Source organism: Lolium rigidum, chromosome 3 (genome assembly GCF_022539505.1).
Source record: "Lolium rigidum isolate FL_2022 chromosome 3, APGP_CSIRO_Lrig_0.1, whole genome shotgun sequence".
Classification (NCBI taxonomy): Eukaryota; Viridiplantae; Streptophyta; class Magnoliopsida; order Poales; family Poaceae; genus Lolium; species Lolium rigidum.
Genome location: NC_061510.1, coordinates 143,843,055 through 143,858,182, shown reverse-complemented (window position 1 = coordinate 143,858,182; position 15,128 = coordinate 143,843,055). Strand labels below are relative to the sequence as shown.

The following is a 15,128-nucleotide window of genomic DNA, read 5'->3' as shown; positions in this document are numbered from 1 at the left end:
GAGGCGATCATGGCGGTGAAGAGTCCCCCAGGAGATGATTCCCCTCTCCGGCAGGGTGCCGGAGGCGATCTCCTGAATCCCCCGAGATGGGATTGGCGGCGGCGGCGTCTCTGGAAGGTTTTCCGTATCGTGGCTCTCGGTACTGGGGTATTCGCGACGAAGGCTTCTTATAGGCGGAAGGGTAGGTTTAGGGGCCTGGGCCGCGCCGCCCTGCTGTGTCGGCACCTCGTCGCCCCACTTTGTTTCCCTTTCGGTCTTCTGGAATCTTCGTGCAAAAATAAGACCCTGGGCTTTGATTTCGTCCAATTCCGAGAATATTTCCTTACTAGGATTTCTGAAACCAAAAACAGCAGAAAACAACAACTCGCTCTTCGGCATCTTGTTAATAGGTTAGTGCCGGAAAATGCATAAATATGACATAAAGTGTGTATAAAACATGTGTGTATCATCATAAAAGTAGCATGGAACATAAGAAACTATAGATAAGTTGGAGACGTATCAGTTTCCCAAGCTTATGTTGAATGCGATACAACTCAAATCTGATATCTTCCTCACTACAGTTGGAAAAGTCCTTGATCTATGTTGTGAGACTATATGGATCCACAAGTAGCTGATGATCCCGTACAAACTCCCGCATGTTATGGATGACGTAGAATGCCTCCCTCATGCTCTATATCGGTTGCTTGATGCAGGGGAACTCATGTTTGTGTCTGAATACACGCTTGCCATTGATGACTACTTCTCTTTCAAGACGTTACCCTTCAAGCAGTAGCAGTTGAGAGCATCATCCAAAACATTCCTGATGTTGGTGTATTTTTCCGGTTTCGCACTCCCTGAGTCAAAATACATGGTATGCGAGTGCTTGAGGTGCGAAACAATGAGGGTGCAATATTGGTATATGTGCAACACAATTCAAACAGACCATTATATCCTCAACTCAAACAGAATGATAGAAATATATACGAAAGCATCTTATGGCGCTAGCGAGTGATTTACTCGGGAAAATAAGGAAGGGAAAACATTTCTTTGTCCTTATTCGCAGAGAAGAGACACTCAATGTAATGCATCACATTGAGTATGTTCTCATAGGTGACCAAGTAGCTTCATACGGGTAGTAGGGGTCCGCTAACGCCTGTGTCGGGGATAAATCTTGCTCTTTTCTGACCTAGTAGGCCTCAACCAACGCAAATAGGCGAATGATGTCTACGCACGCTTATATTCTTGTAGATAGTGTTGAGCCGTGCAGAGGTTTGTAGAACAACAGCAAGTTTTCCTTAAGTGGATCACCCAAGGTTTATCGAACTCAGGGAGGTAGAGGTCAAAGATATCCCTCTCAAGCAATCCTTCAATTATGATACAAGAAGTCTCTTGTGTCCCCAACACACCCAATACACTTTTCATGTGTATAGGTGCACTAGTTCGGCGAAGATATAGTGAAATACAAGTAATATGGATGATTATGAATAGTAATTGCAATCTGAAATAAAAAATGACAGCAAGCAAACATGTAGTAGAACTGGTTGTGTTTCAATGCTTAGAAACAAGGCCTAGGGATCATACTTTCAACATTGGACACTCTCAACAATGATACCATAATTGAATACATAGATATTATCACTTCACGATGCTACTTTGAACCACTCTCCGGTTTGATAATAAACACAAATTCACTGCGTATGGCTGCATAAGCATTCTTTAAAGTTCACATTCCCAATCTATGGATGCCCCACGTTATCACTTTGAGCATACAAAGATGGTACTAACTATACACCACAATTCATAAGTATTTCTGTAAATTAAGCTTAAGAAACAAACACGGTGTGCACACCGTCACCTTCAAACCGTTGGACAAGGTGTCCCTAGAGATCACATAATAAAACCACTTGAGTAGCACAATAGTTGAAGAATAACATCTACTTATTCAACTATATTACAAAGCTCATGATCACATAAAGATCATACATGGAGATATAGATAGACCACATAGCTACCGGTAAAGCCCTCAGCCTCGGAGGAGAACTACTCACTCCTCATCTTGGGAGTCAGCAACGGCGATGAAGATGGTGGTGGAGTCGGTGGATATGGCTCCGGGGGCTATTCCCCGTCCCGACAGGATGCCAAAACAGAGACTTTTGTCCCCCGAAACTTGTCTTCGATGGCGGCAGAGCTACAAAACTTTTCGTGGATGGAGGCTGGTTGATTTAGGGTTCACGCGTCGGGAGGCTTCTTATAGGCGGAAGGGAGAGGTCGGTGGAGGCCAGGAGGCCCACACCACCGCTAGGTGCGGCCAGGGCCTGGGCCACGCCTAGGCCTGGTATGGCCACCTCCTGGACCTCCTTCGTCTACCCTCTAGACTCCCTCTTCGTTACGGAATAATAAGATCTTCGGCTTCTGTTTCGTCCAATTCCGAGAATATTTCCTGTACAACTTTTCTGAAATAAAAATTGCAGAAAACATGGAACTGGCACTGTGGCATCTTGTCAATAGGTTAGTGACGGAAAATGCATTAAAGTGCCACGAAGTGTAAACAAAACTTATAGAAATTGGTGTAAAATAAGCATGGAGCATAAAAAATTATAGATACGTTTGCAATGTATTAGCGGAGGAAGTTTCGGTGGATCCATTTATTTGAAACATGGAGAATATGTCTTCAAATCTCATGAAGAACACGTCCGCAGGGTGTTTATCGACAAAGCCTAGACCCCAGGAACCTTGATGACAAAAAGCAAGTATGTTGGAGATGCCATATTAAGAAGCTTCTGCTAGAATGATGTCATGCAGACACTTCATATCACCGGGTAGCGTTAGGTACTTTTCCCACGATACCATAGGTTCACCCGCCACATGATATTGCCGCTTTTGCGTGGGGATCTTTTCCATAACCCTGGTCGTCGGCAAGAGGTATAATCCTTCTTGTTAGGTCTTTTCCGTCCCTTTTTCTTCAATTAATCCAACTAGATTGGCTGTTTGATCCTCAGTGAAGAAGGTTCGTTATGCTGCGGGCTTGGTAGGTTGTGACACCACATTGCCTTGGCTTGGAGCCAACTCAACTGATGATGGCTGGTAGTTGGGATGTGGCCCTTGTCGACCTACGGCAAGCCAATTTTCGATCGACTGGGTCAAGGTATGAAGGTGGTTGTTGACCATATTTTCCACTTGATTTTTGACAATGGTGGCCATGTTTCCTTTCAGGGTCCCAAATTATTTCTTAACTTCATGAACTTCTTCACGAAGGGTGCAGACATTGTCTGCATTTTCTTCTTCGCCTTCACGCCAACCGCTTGAAGATGACCCGAGGACAATGTCATTGCATTTTCCACTAAACGACATGGCTAGCTAACACTAATCAAATGAAAACTATTAGTAATAAAAAGTTCACAAAAGAATACGGCGCAACCTTTGCTAAAAAGGACATACGGAGTGACAAAAATTTGTCGAAATGGAAATTAATGAACGTTCCAACAAAACATCAGCAACTCATATCCCTGTAAAACAAGAAATTTTTTCATCCACTATATATCCATGGAACTAATCAAGCATATATTGTAATTAGCAACTAATATCCCTAGCAATTAATTAGATCAACAACTCATGTATCTATAACCAGCGCAGCTAATCAAGCATATACTGTAATCGGCATTTAATCGACCAGGTGCGGGGGTTCATACCGTGGTGGTGGTGGGGGGGGGCAGCGTAGCCGACGAGCTCGACGGCAAGGAGAAAGGAGAAGAGGTTGAAGTGGCGGCTGTTTTGATGGCGACGGTGAGGCGCGCCGTGGTCGGCGGCGTCGAGGTCGAGCGCTCGGCTGTCGAGAGATTGGAGAAACTATGGTGGGGGGAACTTCCTCGACGCATCGATTGAGCTTTGGTTAAGTCCAAATAATGCATGGTATCGGGCATCGATAATCTCCGCTACCAATATTTGGCGCCCCCTCTGTCCAAACTATTGGCAGCGGGTGACGCCGAAGACACGCAGCCGATAAGAGCGTACTTTCCGCGTGTTCCAACTGTGGCCCGCTGCGGGTAAGTCTTGTGCCCATACGCATCCGGGGCCCACATAATAGCCACGTGCGTTAGGCAGTGGTGTGCTTCTAGTAAGCATGCACTAGCCGTGTTCTCTGTTTTTGCTCGCGACAAATAAGAGCAGCCGTGTGTCTCTTATAGAGTGTGCTGCCAATAAGTGTGCCCCTATATTTTTCCTACTAATGAGCCTAGCAACATACAAGGATAAGCCACCAAGGCTCCCCTTGCATCTGAGAGAAGATCGAGCCCATGGCTACCATCCGCGGAGCCATGGGGCACACCAACACATAGGAAACACCGCCTTGTGGAACTGACGGCGAGACAAAGGGGGCTCAACACCTAGCTATGATGGCCTGCTGGTGCGCTAACGATATTATTTATAGAGTTTTTCGCACGTTTCTACGTATTTATACATGTGTAGTATAATATTTATACATTATCAATATACATGCATTCTATAAATACACGAGTGGTCATATACATACACGAATTTGCGATATAAGTATGTAATCAGTTTATAAATAAAGTGGATAAATTATTGGCTCATCGTGATAGAAACGAAGTATATCATCCAAGAGACAAAGTTAACATGAGTACACGTCTCAATCAAGCCTCTAGAGTTATAGTTGGCAAAGCATTAAGAAAAAAGTAGCTATAGGAAAAAAGAGACTGAATCGCACAACTAATAATTCTGATACTCACAATTGTATCAATGAAAATCGCCTGCAAAAGAATTTACAAATAAAACTCCTATATGAATTATTACAGAGGCCAGAGGGTTTAAGGGCATCTCCAACCGAGCGACCCAAACGGACGCGCTGGACCGTCCGTTTTGGGCCATTTGGGTGGCCGAACGGACGCACGGATGGAGCTCCGCGTCCGCGCGTCCATTTGGGTCGAGCGGTGCGCCCAACGCGGTAGAATTGAGTCGCAGCGCCGTATGGTATGTTTTTGCTTGTAAATTCACTATAAACGTTAAATAAATTATAGAAAATAGTTAAAATGCTCAAAATTTATTACACAATACATTGTCCACGTAATCAATGATAAAGTATTATTCAAATAAAATGTAAAAACGTTACAAATGCTTTAGGCTTCGGGATTTCCTTCATCATTGTTGTTTGCAGCATTGTTACCTACATACTGCCACACGTGCTTGATCAAATCAGCCTGCAACTGGTTGTGTACAGCTAGATCTCGAATTTCATGGTGTGCATGAAGAATGTCCTGGAATGATGCCGGACCACCTTGAGAGTAACCAACTCTCCCTGGCCCTCCAGTCATTATCAAAGAGTGAATCAACCCGCTCTACCTCAACAATCATGTTATGCATGATTACACAATCGGTTATCACCTCCCACAGAGTTTGCACATCCCAGGCTCTGGCAGGGTGTCTGACGATAGCCCAACGAGCTTGGAGGATGCCAAACGCCCGCTCGATATCTTTCCGGGCTGCCTCTTGCTCTTTGGCAAACCTTGCCTCCTACTCTGAGTTGGGTTTTCGGATTGTCTTCACGAGTGTAGCCCAAGGTAGATAGATACCATCAGCAAGGTAGTACCCCTTGGTGTAGTGGTGGCCATTGATCTCAAAATCCACATCAGGGGACTGACCGTACGCTAGCCCATCAAACATCGGAGAGCGATGCAGCACATTGATGTCATTGTGCGAGCCAGCCATTCCGAAGAATAAGTGCCAAATCCATGTATCCTGTAAAGCAACAGCTTCAAGAATGATTGTGCACCCCTCAGAATGACCATTGTATGCCCCTCCCAACCAAAGGGGCAGTTCTTTCACTCCTAGTGCATGCAGTCTATGCTGCCAAGCATCCCAGGAAACCCCCTGGAAGCGTTGATTGACAACAGACGAGCTGTGTCCTCTGCATTAGGTTGCCGGAGGTACTGTTCTCCGAACGAACCGATCATCGCTTCCGCAGAACCCGTACATCGCTTCCAAGCCGGTAGACTCACTCATGCGTGTGTACTCATCTACGAAATCACCGGCAACGCCATATGCGAGCATCCTAATCGCTGCCGTGCATTTCTAGTATGAAGAGAGGCCTACCTTGCCAAGTGCATCCACTTTCGCGCAGAAGTAGTCGTCGTAGAGCTTGACGCCATCCATTATCCGGCGGAACAACGGTCTGGAGATCCGAAAACGACGGCGAAACATGGCCGGTGTGAACAATGCCTTGGGTTGGAAGTACTCGATGAAGAGCTGGTCGTGGCCGCGTTCTCTTTTGCGGTCCAAGGCGGCCGCGCGCCCCGGCAAGGACCCCCGGTGCACGGGGATCTGCGAGACAATGTGCTCGTGGATGATCAGCGCATCCTCCGTGAAAAATTCGTCGTCTGACGTGTCGATGAAGTTCTTGAAGAAGTAGTCATCGTCGCTGTCCACCATGATCTACAGATGAAAAGAGACAAATTTTAGTACGCCCATTTCATCGAACACTTCGCAGGCAGAGGCCATCCAATGCGTCCGTAGGGACCTGCATGCCATGGCCGTCTCGGCCGACTTGCGGTCTGGAAACACGGTGCACGAGAGCTCACCTCCGGCGGCAACGGCGCACCTGCGAACCACGGGAGGTCTCGCGACGGTGAGAGGACAACAGCGACGGCGACGGCGTCCTCCGACTCTACTACGATGCGGCTAAAGCAGCGCGGGGCCGCGACCTATGCTTCCGCCCCGCTTGTCGGCGTCTCGACGACGGTGGCCGGCGTCGACGCCGCTGCCAAATCGCCGGTCCTTGGATGGCGGCGGAGCGGCGGGAGATGTGTGCGAGGGGTTTGTGTTTTTGGAGACAGACAGACGGGCCAGGGGCGGACAAGGGAGAACGCGAGCGACCAGCCTTCGGCGTCCGCGGCCACGCAAACTCGTCCCAGATTTGGACCGGATTTGGGTCATCCCGAACGCCGCGGCCATCCGTTTTAGAGATGGGTCCGCGCGCTGGCCACGTTTTTGTCCGATTGACCAATCCGGACGCGCGGACGCGGGATGGGTCGCCCCGTTGGAGATGCCCTAACAGGTGTATAATCAATCATTCACTCGGAAGTCGGAAAGCGTAACTAACAGTTGGTCAGTTTCCCTGGGAAGCCTCTAGAAAGTAGAAGCTCATATATAGCTCCCTCCGCGCCTATAAATTCTGCCCCCGTCCTTCACCGGTTCGCACGAACAACACCTGTACACACAATTCTTGGAAATCTCAAGGGGAGAAAGAAAAGACTCCAAGAAATGGGGTGTAAGCTGACAAGGGCCGGGGAGGGCCCGGCATGTGACGAGGCCACAGCCGCAGCCGCGGCCGCTGGATCCTCCAGCGATTGCGGAGACGCAGCTACACGGCGGTCGGCGTCGGTGACGCCGTCGACTTCGACTCTCCCAGCGCCGACGCCTTCGTCGCCTTCGACTCCTCCAGCGCCGACGCCTTCGTCGCCTTCGACTCCTCCAGCGCCGACGCCTTCGTCGCCTTCGCCTCCCCCAGCGCCGACGCCTTTGTCGCCGACGGCTCCGTCGCCCTCGCCGTCAACATCTTCGTCTTCGGCTTCGCCTCCGCAGTCCCCGAGTCTGACGCCTTCGTCGCTATCATCTGCTGATGAGGTTAGGCTCTTGTTCTTGCATTCTTGGGTGATTTCTGTTATGTTCACTTCGCAAGCCTGAAGCCTCTCCTTCTTGCATTCTTGGTGATTTACGCGTCCGCCTCCGCAGTCCTCAACATCGACGCCTTCGTCGACATCATCTACTGACGAGGTTAGGCTCTCGTCCTTTCTTGCATCATCTTTTGCTGGCCCCGTGCCGTTCTTGGTCGGTTCTGTAATGTTTGATCCGATTGCCCCCAACCCTTCCCCCGCCCCCGTTCTTTATCCATTTTTCTGCCGTGTGTTAACACTGAAAAACTTGCGATTACAGGAAGACCAATGGGAAGAGGAGCGATACCTACAGTCTATTGAAATCCCTCACCCTCAGGTATGAATCTTGGCTGCAGAGAAGGGACTGTTCTTTCATCAACATCGAATCTTTGTTGACGATTCTTGATTATTTATGGTATCTGTTGATGAACTGCATCTTGCTGGATCCTCTGATCCAAGTGTGCAAGCTATGAACCTCGGTTCTTTGAAATTGGCTGGAACTGTAAGATTTACGCCTGAAACCTCTGTTATGTTCCCTTCGCAAGCCTGAAGCCTCTCGTTCTTGCATTCTTGCTGATTTACGCTCTGTTCGGTTGTTCCGTTTAGCCCCCCTTCCCCAGCCCGCCCCAGTTCTTGATCTCGATTCGGTGTGCTATGTTTGGGTGATTCGTACGGAGATTAAACTCGTGATTTCTATTTTTACAGTTAGAAATACTCGGACTAATGTAGCCTGTGTTAGTTCATCTTTGGACCATGTTCAATCGCCATTTTTTTTCAACACCGCTCATGCATCCGAGCAGCACTTGCTCTAAGTTGAACTTGGCCAAATTTATTGGATACTCTAATCGAAGTGGGATTCGTCAGGAAATTAAACTAGATTTTCACAGTTAGAAATACTCGGACTAATGTAACCTGAGTTAGTTCATCTTTGGACCATATTCAATCGCTAATTTTTTCGAAACCGCTCATCTGAGCAGCACTTGCTCTAACTTATGCATTTGGCCAAATATTTTGGATCCTCTGCTCCAACTGGCCAGGCTATGATACTCAGTTGTTTGAAATTGGTTGAAGCTGTTCTAAAGATTTTTCTGTTGTGGTTTTAATTCTGAAAAAATGTTGATTACAGGAAATCGCAAGGGGAGAGGAGCAAGAAGTTGATCAATTAAAAGACTCTTATGGCTCCACTGATCTGTTCTCTGAGTCTGAAGTATGAATATTATGGCCCCTTCTCGATTTTTGAACTCGTTAATTAGATTTGCCCAATTAGAAATGCTCAACCTAATGTAGCTTCTGTTGCTTCATCTTTGGGCCTTGATTTGACCTTGCCTTGTTGCCACCAAATCTCTCATAGGAATTCTGCCACATCTCTGAGAGTGATGATGATGGGGTTTTCCCCAACAAGTTCAAGTTAGGTGATAAGGTGTGAAACTAGTACTATTTACTGAATTTTCTTTTCTTAGTTACTTTAGATTGAGTTCTTCTTGAATTATCAGCTAAATAAAAGAGTGGCATGCTCTCACATGCTTATCACCATCAACACCTCATGAAACCTATGTAATCTGATGTGATGTATTTGTTCTCTAGTAAAGATGATGCAAATATGTGGACCTTCAAGATGTATTGGCTATATGCTCAAGTTTTGCTAAATCATTGATGTATTTTTGTGATCTTGGACTCGTGGTCTTGTTGGTTTTATAGGAACCTGTTCTGACTTTGCTGGAGGAATTTGAGGACGATACCATCATTGGAAAGATCATGGTATACTTATGTGTGATATGCTTTTTTCATGTAATTATACTATTACCTTCGGTTCTACTAACTTGATGATCCTTACACAGCTACTGGATGAGAAGTATGGTTCCCGCAGACGAATCGCTAGAGATGGAAGTTGCTTTTATAGATCTTTCATTTTCAAGTACTTGGTAACTATCTCAATTCAGTTGATAGCATTACGGTTTTCTATTGTATGAATGGATGCTAAAACTAACATATGTATAAACAGGAGAATGTTGTGGAAATAAAGGACGAAGATGAACGCAGAACAGAAGCTGCTCGTTTCAGGCGAAGAGTTGAAAACTGCATGCCAGCTTGTCATGATGACCAATTACTCCATTCCTTTTCTGTACGTACTCCTAAGTCTGCTGTGCCCAATGATGGTTACTAATTGTTTCATTTGGCTGCCCTTATAATATAATATTGAAGAATCACGGACTCTGCTGAATTTCTTCTTGCAGGGATATGAATCTGTGGTCAATTTAGTTGAACAGGGGTAACATCCTGAGTAACTCAAGCCATTTCTTCAAACGAGATGAATTTATTATTTATGATTGATTTCTCTGTGTAGCCTTGCTGAAGGAGAGCTATATCAGATGGACATGAATGAAGATGTCACATCACGCAGTGAGGATACTTTATGATTCTTATCTTTTTATGTCTTTGTGCCTATGTCTTTCAGCAGATAACAGAATTGTGTGTGCAGTTATACCCCTCCTTAGGGCGCTGACAGAGATCGAGATATGCACAAGGCCAGAATTCTACCATGGTTTTCTTATCCCTGGAGAAACATATGCTTCAGTTTTTGAGGTTAGAAGAATTTTCACCTGACGCAGTCCACCCAAAACTAATAATAAAATATTGTTGAGTAACACAGATATTTTAACCGTATGTCTATGCTCATGCTTTAGAAATTTGTATACCTTTTGCCAGTTTCTAATATCGATGGAATCTTATTAGCAGAAACTACTAGTGGAATTTTGCTTTTGATGTCTAAAATATTAAAGTTTCTTCACAGTGCTATGATTTCAGCAGTTCACCGAATACTCTTGATGAGAAAAGTTCTTTGTGACAAGCCCATTTGATATTTTCAGTTAGCAGGGAGAAACAGGATGCATTCTGTGCTCAACTTTGTAGCTACTGGAGTCCAAATAGTTTGCTATTGCAATTAATTCCTTGACTCAGTTTTTCCTTGTAGTTTTCAAAAGTTAATTCCTTGCATTCTGTGCTCAACTTTGTGTTACCCACAATGTTTAGAAGTGGAAGAATCCTATATTGTATTGATAAATGTATCCCTATATTGTGCAAAACTAACCGGCAGAAAATAATTTCTAAACAGCACCAACTAGAATTTATAACTCTTTTGCTTGTGTTTTTGAACAGTTTTGCTTATGTGAAGTGCGTCAGGGCGAAGCCAACAATATGCAGGTCCATGCGCTAGCACATGCACTAGGCATTCCTGTAATCTTGGAGAATCTCGATGTTAACACCCCTGGACAGCTTAATACTCTTCACATCGGCCGTCCTCTAGAATCTGAAGCAGAAGCGCCCTTGGCCCTGACCTTGTTATATAGGTCTGGGCACTATGATATCATTTATCCAAAGTAGAATCTGGTCTGTAACACTTGAAAGAGTACGATGGAATGATATTGCCCTGCATGGCTACTGATGGTGGATGTGGATATTTGATTCTGGCTCTTGACATGTGTGGTGCTGCTGTGTGAGTTTGTAGACCTACGGCATATGTCGTCCTTGATCTTTCTGCTGCAGAATACCGAGTTTTCAGCAGACATACATTTTGTGTCGTCGGAGCATTCATCTCTGTTGTGTCCTAATGTACTGTGGAGAGTGAGTTTTGAGCCCAGGATGATGCACAGACTAAATGGATTCTTAATCTGAAAGAGTTTAGAGGTTACGTTGTACAAAATATGCCACTCTTTGTAATTAAAAAAATGCTACTTTTGTAGCAATTTAGTCTTTTCCATTATTCTTCTTCTAACATTTACATTTCTTATTGACAAAGATTGCGGCATATATTTACAGAAAGCAACATATATGTCTTTTACAATGAAACCAAGTACATGTTGACATATAGGGAATCAAACAATAGGAACTCTCTGCACTGTAACATATCTTTTTCTTAGCATGTTCTTGTCTTTATTGCTCTTCCGAAAGTTAACTTGAGCTTCAGGTGAGCCTTTACCGCCTCTGCATATTAGGTCTCTGTGACTGCTGATACTCTCGTCTCTCCAGTTAGCAGCATGAACAACAATTTGCATGGTGGTGAGTGTTTTTGCTCCAGCCACAATGAACCTCGCAAATTCTACCTCCCTTTCAGATCCACAATATTCTTCGAATGTCACATTTTTAAGATGCTTACTGAGGCAGATATTCGTATCAGCTGCTGGTAATTGGCATTGTCCAGACCCACTTTTATCCTTGTTTGAGAGGAAGTTGTAGCACTGCAGCCAAGAGTCACAAGAAAATTAGCCATGATTGAAACATGCGGTAAAAAAATCTGTACACATCTTGTATGCATATATATATATATGAAAAATTGAGGGTTAATTGATTACCAGAATATTAAGAGTTTTCAAAAACGGAAATAAGCTTAGCATGTGTGTTGCGTTCCTCAGCTCCTCGTTGTCACTGAACTTCATGTTGATGGTGAGTGCGGTTATGATGGGGATGGACCTCTGCACCAAATTAAGTTGTAATTCAAGTAAGTTTTCAAAAACGGAAATTAAGTAGTATCAACAACGCGACTGAATAGCAAAAACACTACTGTTATGTGTACCTTGGGCATAACCTTGAAGCATGGCGTGGGAAGTGCAAGAGCAACCGATTTGCATGGCATGTCAGCTTGGTTGATGATGGCGGGATACAGCCGCCAAATATCGGCATGCCACAGATCTAGGCTCTGGAGATTGGGCGTACCCCGGAAGGACATCTCCTGGATCGGGACGTGCGGCGCCGCGATGCGGACCCGGAGGAGTGAGCCAGAGCATGGGACGAAGCGGCGGAGATGAGTGACCCCGAAAAGGTGCAGCTCCCTCAGCGCCGGGCAGACGGCGATCAGGCGGTGCAGCACCTCGTCGCTGATAACGACGGAGGACAGGTGCATGGTGACCAGGCTAGGGAAGGTGCCCGGTCCTTCGGTCGTGCGGGGGTGGAGCACGCACCAACGAAGCTCGAGATAGCGGAGCGCGGCGCCCGTGTCAGCGCCCATGCTGGCGCGCAGGAGGTACGGACGAAACACCGGCCGGGGGCCCTTGCGAGCGAACCTGATGACGAGGCTGCCATCGACGCGCCTCCCTTCTAGGGCCTGCAGCCACGGGAGGGTCGTTTCGTCATTGAGGGTGTCCACGCAGAAGCGACGGATGCGAACGGCGCTGTGGGAGGAGAGGGCACCCGAGATTAGCCGCCCAGCGCCAGGGGAGTGGTCGCCGACGTCGAGCACGAGCGGTAGCGAAGGCCAGAGAGGCCGCCAGCGGCGGGAGAGCACCATGGTAGCGGCCGCGTTCTTGACGGGGAGGAGGGACACGATGCTGCCCAGCACGCAGTCCGGGAGAAGACTGATGCGGTCCTGCTCCGTATCCATCGTCGTCGTCGTGCTGTGACTTGTGAACTGATTTCTCAAAGGCTTCCACTGGCTTTTATAATGGTGGTGCTTGCATGTTACGATCCCGATCCTGGTCATATCTCGGAAAGAGAAAAGTCCCAGTACTAGTCGGCTTCAGTTTGCGTAACTTATACCGTCAAGAACTCTAGATTGTGTCTTTGTTTTGCCGCCTTTACCGATTACACATTACTGTTCGGTTCGGACTGTCCTAAGCCGATAATGCTACACCTAGGGAGACTTACGGAATAGCTACGCGCTGACGCGGACGGAATCAGACGTGGTTGCTGAATGAAAGAAAAAACAGAACGTGCCGCTAATTTTGCAACCAAAAGAACATCCCGCTAATTGTGCCTTGAAGCTGTTCCACACGGTTTGCCCTTGTTCAGATCAAACACGCACGCCGAGCCTCCTCCACCGCGCCGTCGTGAACGGCCGAGCGGCTCGCAGGTACTCACCATCTTCCTCAACCCGTAGACAGACCTCGTCGTCATGCGGTCGGTGGCTGCCGGATGTCCTGCTAATTATGCAAGGAACCAATAGCTGAAGCTGCCCGTACGTTTTTTTCTTTGTTCAGATCGATCGCACCGAGCTTGCTCCATTGCGTCGTCGTGAACGGCCGGGCCTCACGTAGGTACCTCACATATTACTTAACCCGCAGATCGGTAGATAGACCTCGCAGTCGTGCCGTCGGCGGCCGCCGAACGTTCTGCTAATTATGCGACGGACTGCACCGTAGGTTCAGATTCACGCCAAGCTATTGAACGGATCATTATAGGGAGAAGAAACAGGTTAAAGTCAATTGATCGAACCCAGTTTGGCTATTCATCTGCATTAGCAGGTAATTTCTTAATATTCTGCATGGATGGTTCTGCAGCTTAGTTTAGTAGCTACTTATACCTGTTTTAGGGGATAAGATTGGTCAAGGTGAACATTACCTCGAGCGGCAATAGCAGGAGTGTTCAGCTGGGTTGACCAATATGTTCTTTGTTTAACTAACTTTGTACATATATATGTATGATGTACACAAATGGGAGATGGGGCTGATTGTGCTCAAGAATCAAGTGACATATCTATTTTAAGCGATGGCAATGGCATCGAGCAACAGAAGAAAATCAGCGTATTATTATCCATTATCAGATCATACAGTATATCACATTGTATAGCAAACAAGCTCTGTCGGGCCTGTACCATCAAATCCTGTACACAGCACATTATTTTTCCTTGGACATGCCAACACATGAGAAAGAGTAATGCACAACTGAACTCGTACTTTTTTTTCGAACAAAGTTCATATAATTTGCATTAAACTCATTTCCTGGCAGGTAATATGCTGTTGAACTTATTAAAAGTTAATTCTTAGAAGAGCCATTCTCTGGCATGTGTCTGAGTTCAGAATGTTGTGAGCTTGAAAACTATCCAAACAATCTCACTGTAAATCCTAGAGCCACAAATAAGAATAAGAACCAGGCAATTGAGAAATTGGAAGCCACACCATGAGCTAGCAGCAGTACAACACGGCACAAGGACAGAAACCAAATTGCAAGTACATGTACATCTGAACAATTTGTATTCATGTAAATATTGACCTGAAGATTACAAAGTAGGATGGTACAAAGATAACACAATAGAAATGCACAAACTAAGCCGGGCAACACAACTTTTACCCTCATAAGAAATCATACAACCCAGCCTTGATTCTATGTTCTAACTCTACTACAGGCTGCAGTTCAGCCCATCGTCCCCAGGACTATCCACTACAAAAATTTGTATGCTCCTGCAGGAAAGAACTCTGTAGCAATCCTCTAGCAATCAGGCAGCAATCCTCTCGCCTTCATCTCAGTCCAGACCACATTAGCCTCATCCATCCTCCCGTTTCATACCCACTAACTGAATTGAAAGAGAGCTGCATTAAGAGAGAAGACAAATTCTTCAGCAAGATGCCACACTTGCACTGTTTATTCTGAAAATTACAGTTTTAACACCAAACTCCGATGATATCCGTACCTGCCATTAAGTTTTCTAGTTTTACGTGCTTATGATACGGTATCATATTATGATACCACTTCCATCTCTCACCTCATTAATTGGTG

General features: G+C 46.0%; 1 protein-coding gene across 1 annotated transcript; it reads left to right on the top strand.

Annotated features, from left to right (window-relative positions):
* The first annotated feature begins 7,251 nt into the window (after nucleotides 1-7,251).
* On the top strand, nucleotides 7,252-11,400 carry LOC124695606 (OVARIAN TUMOR DOMAIN-containing deubiquitinating enzyme 1-like). Its single transcript, XM_047228433.1, has 12 exons — nucleotides 7,252-7,614; nucleotides 7,723-7,764; nucleotides 7,924-7,980; nucleotides 8,770-8,850; nucleotides 8,995-9,063; nucleotides 9,342-9,401; nucleotides 9,482-9,565; nucleotides 9,646-9,765; nucleotides 9,878-9,912; nucleotides 9,988-10,043; nucleotides 10,123-10,226; nucleotides 10,800-11,400. Exons 1-12 carry the CDS (start codon nucleotides 7,252-7,254, stop codon nucleotides 11,022-11,024), a joined length of 1,296 nt encoding a protein of 431 aa, XP_047084389.1. The 3' UTR covers nucleotides 11,025-11,400.
* The last annotated feature ends 3,728 nt before the right edge of the window (nucleotides 11,401-15,128 follow it).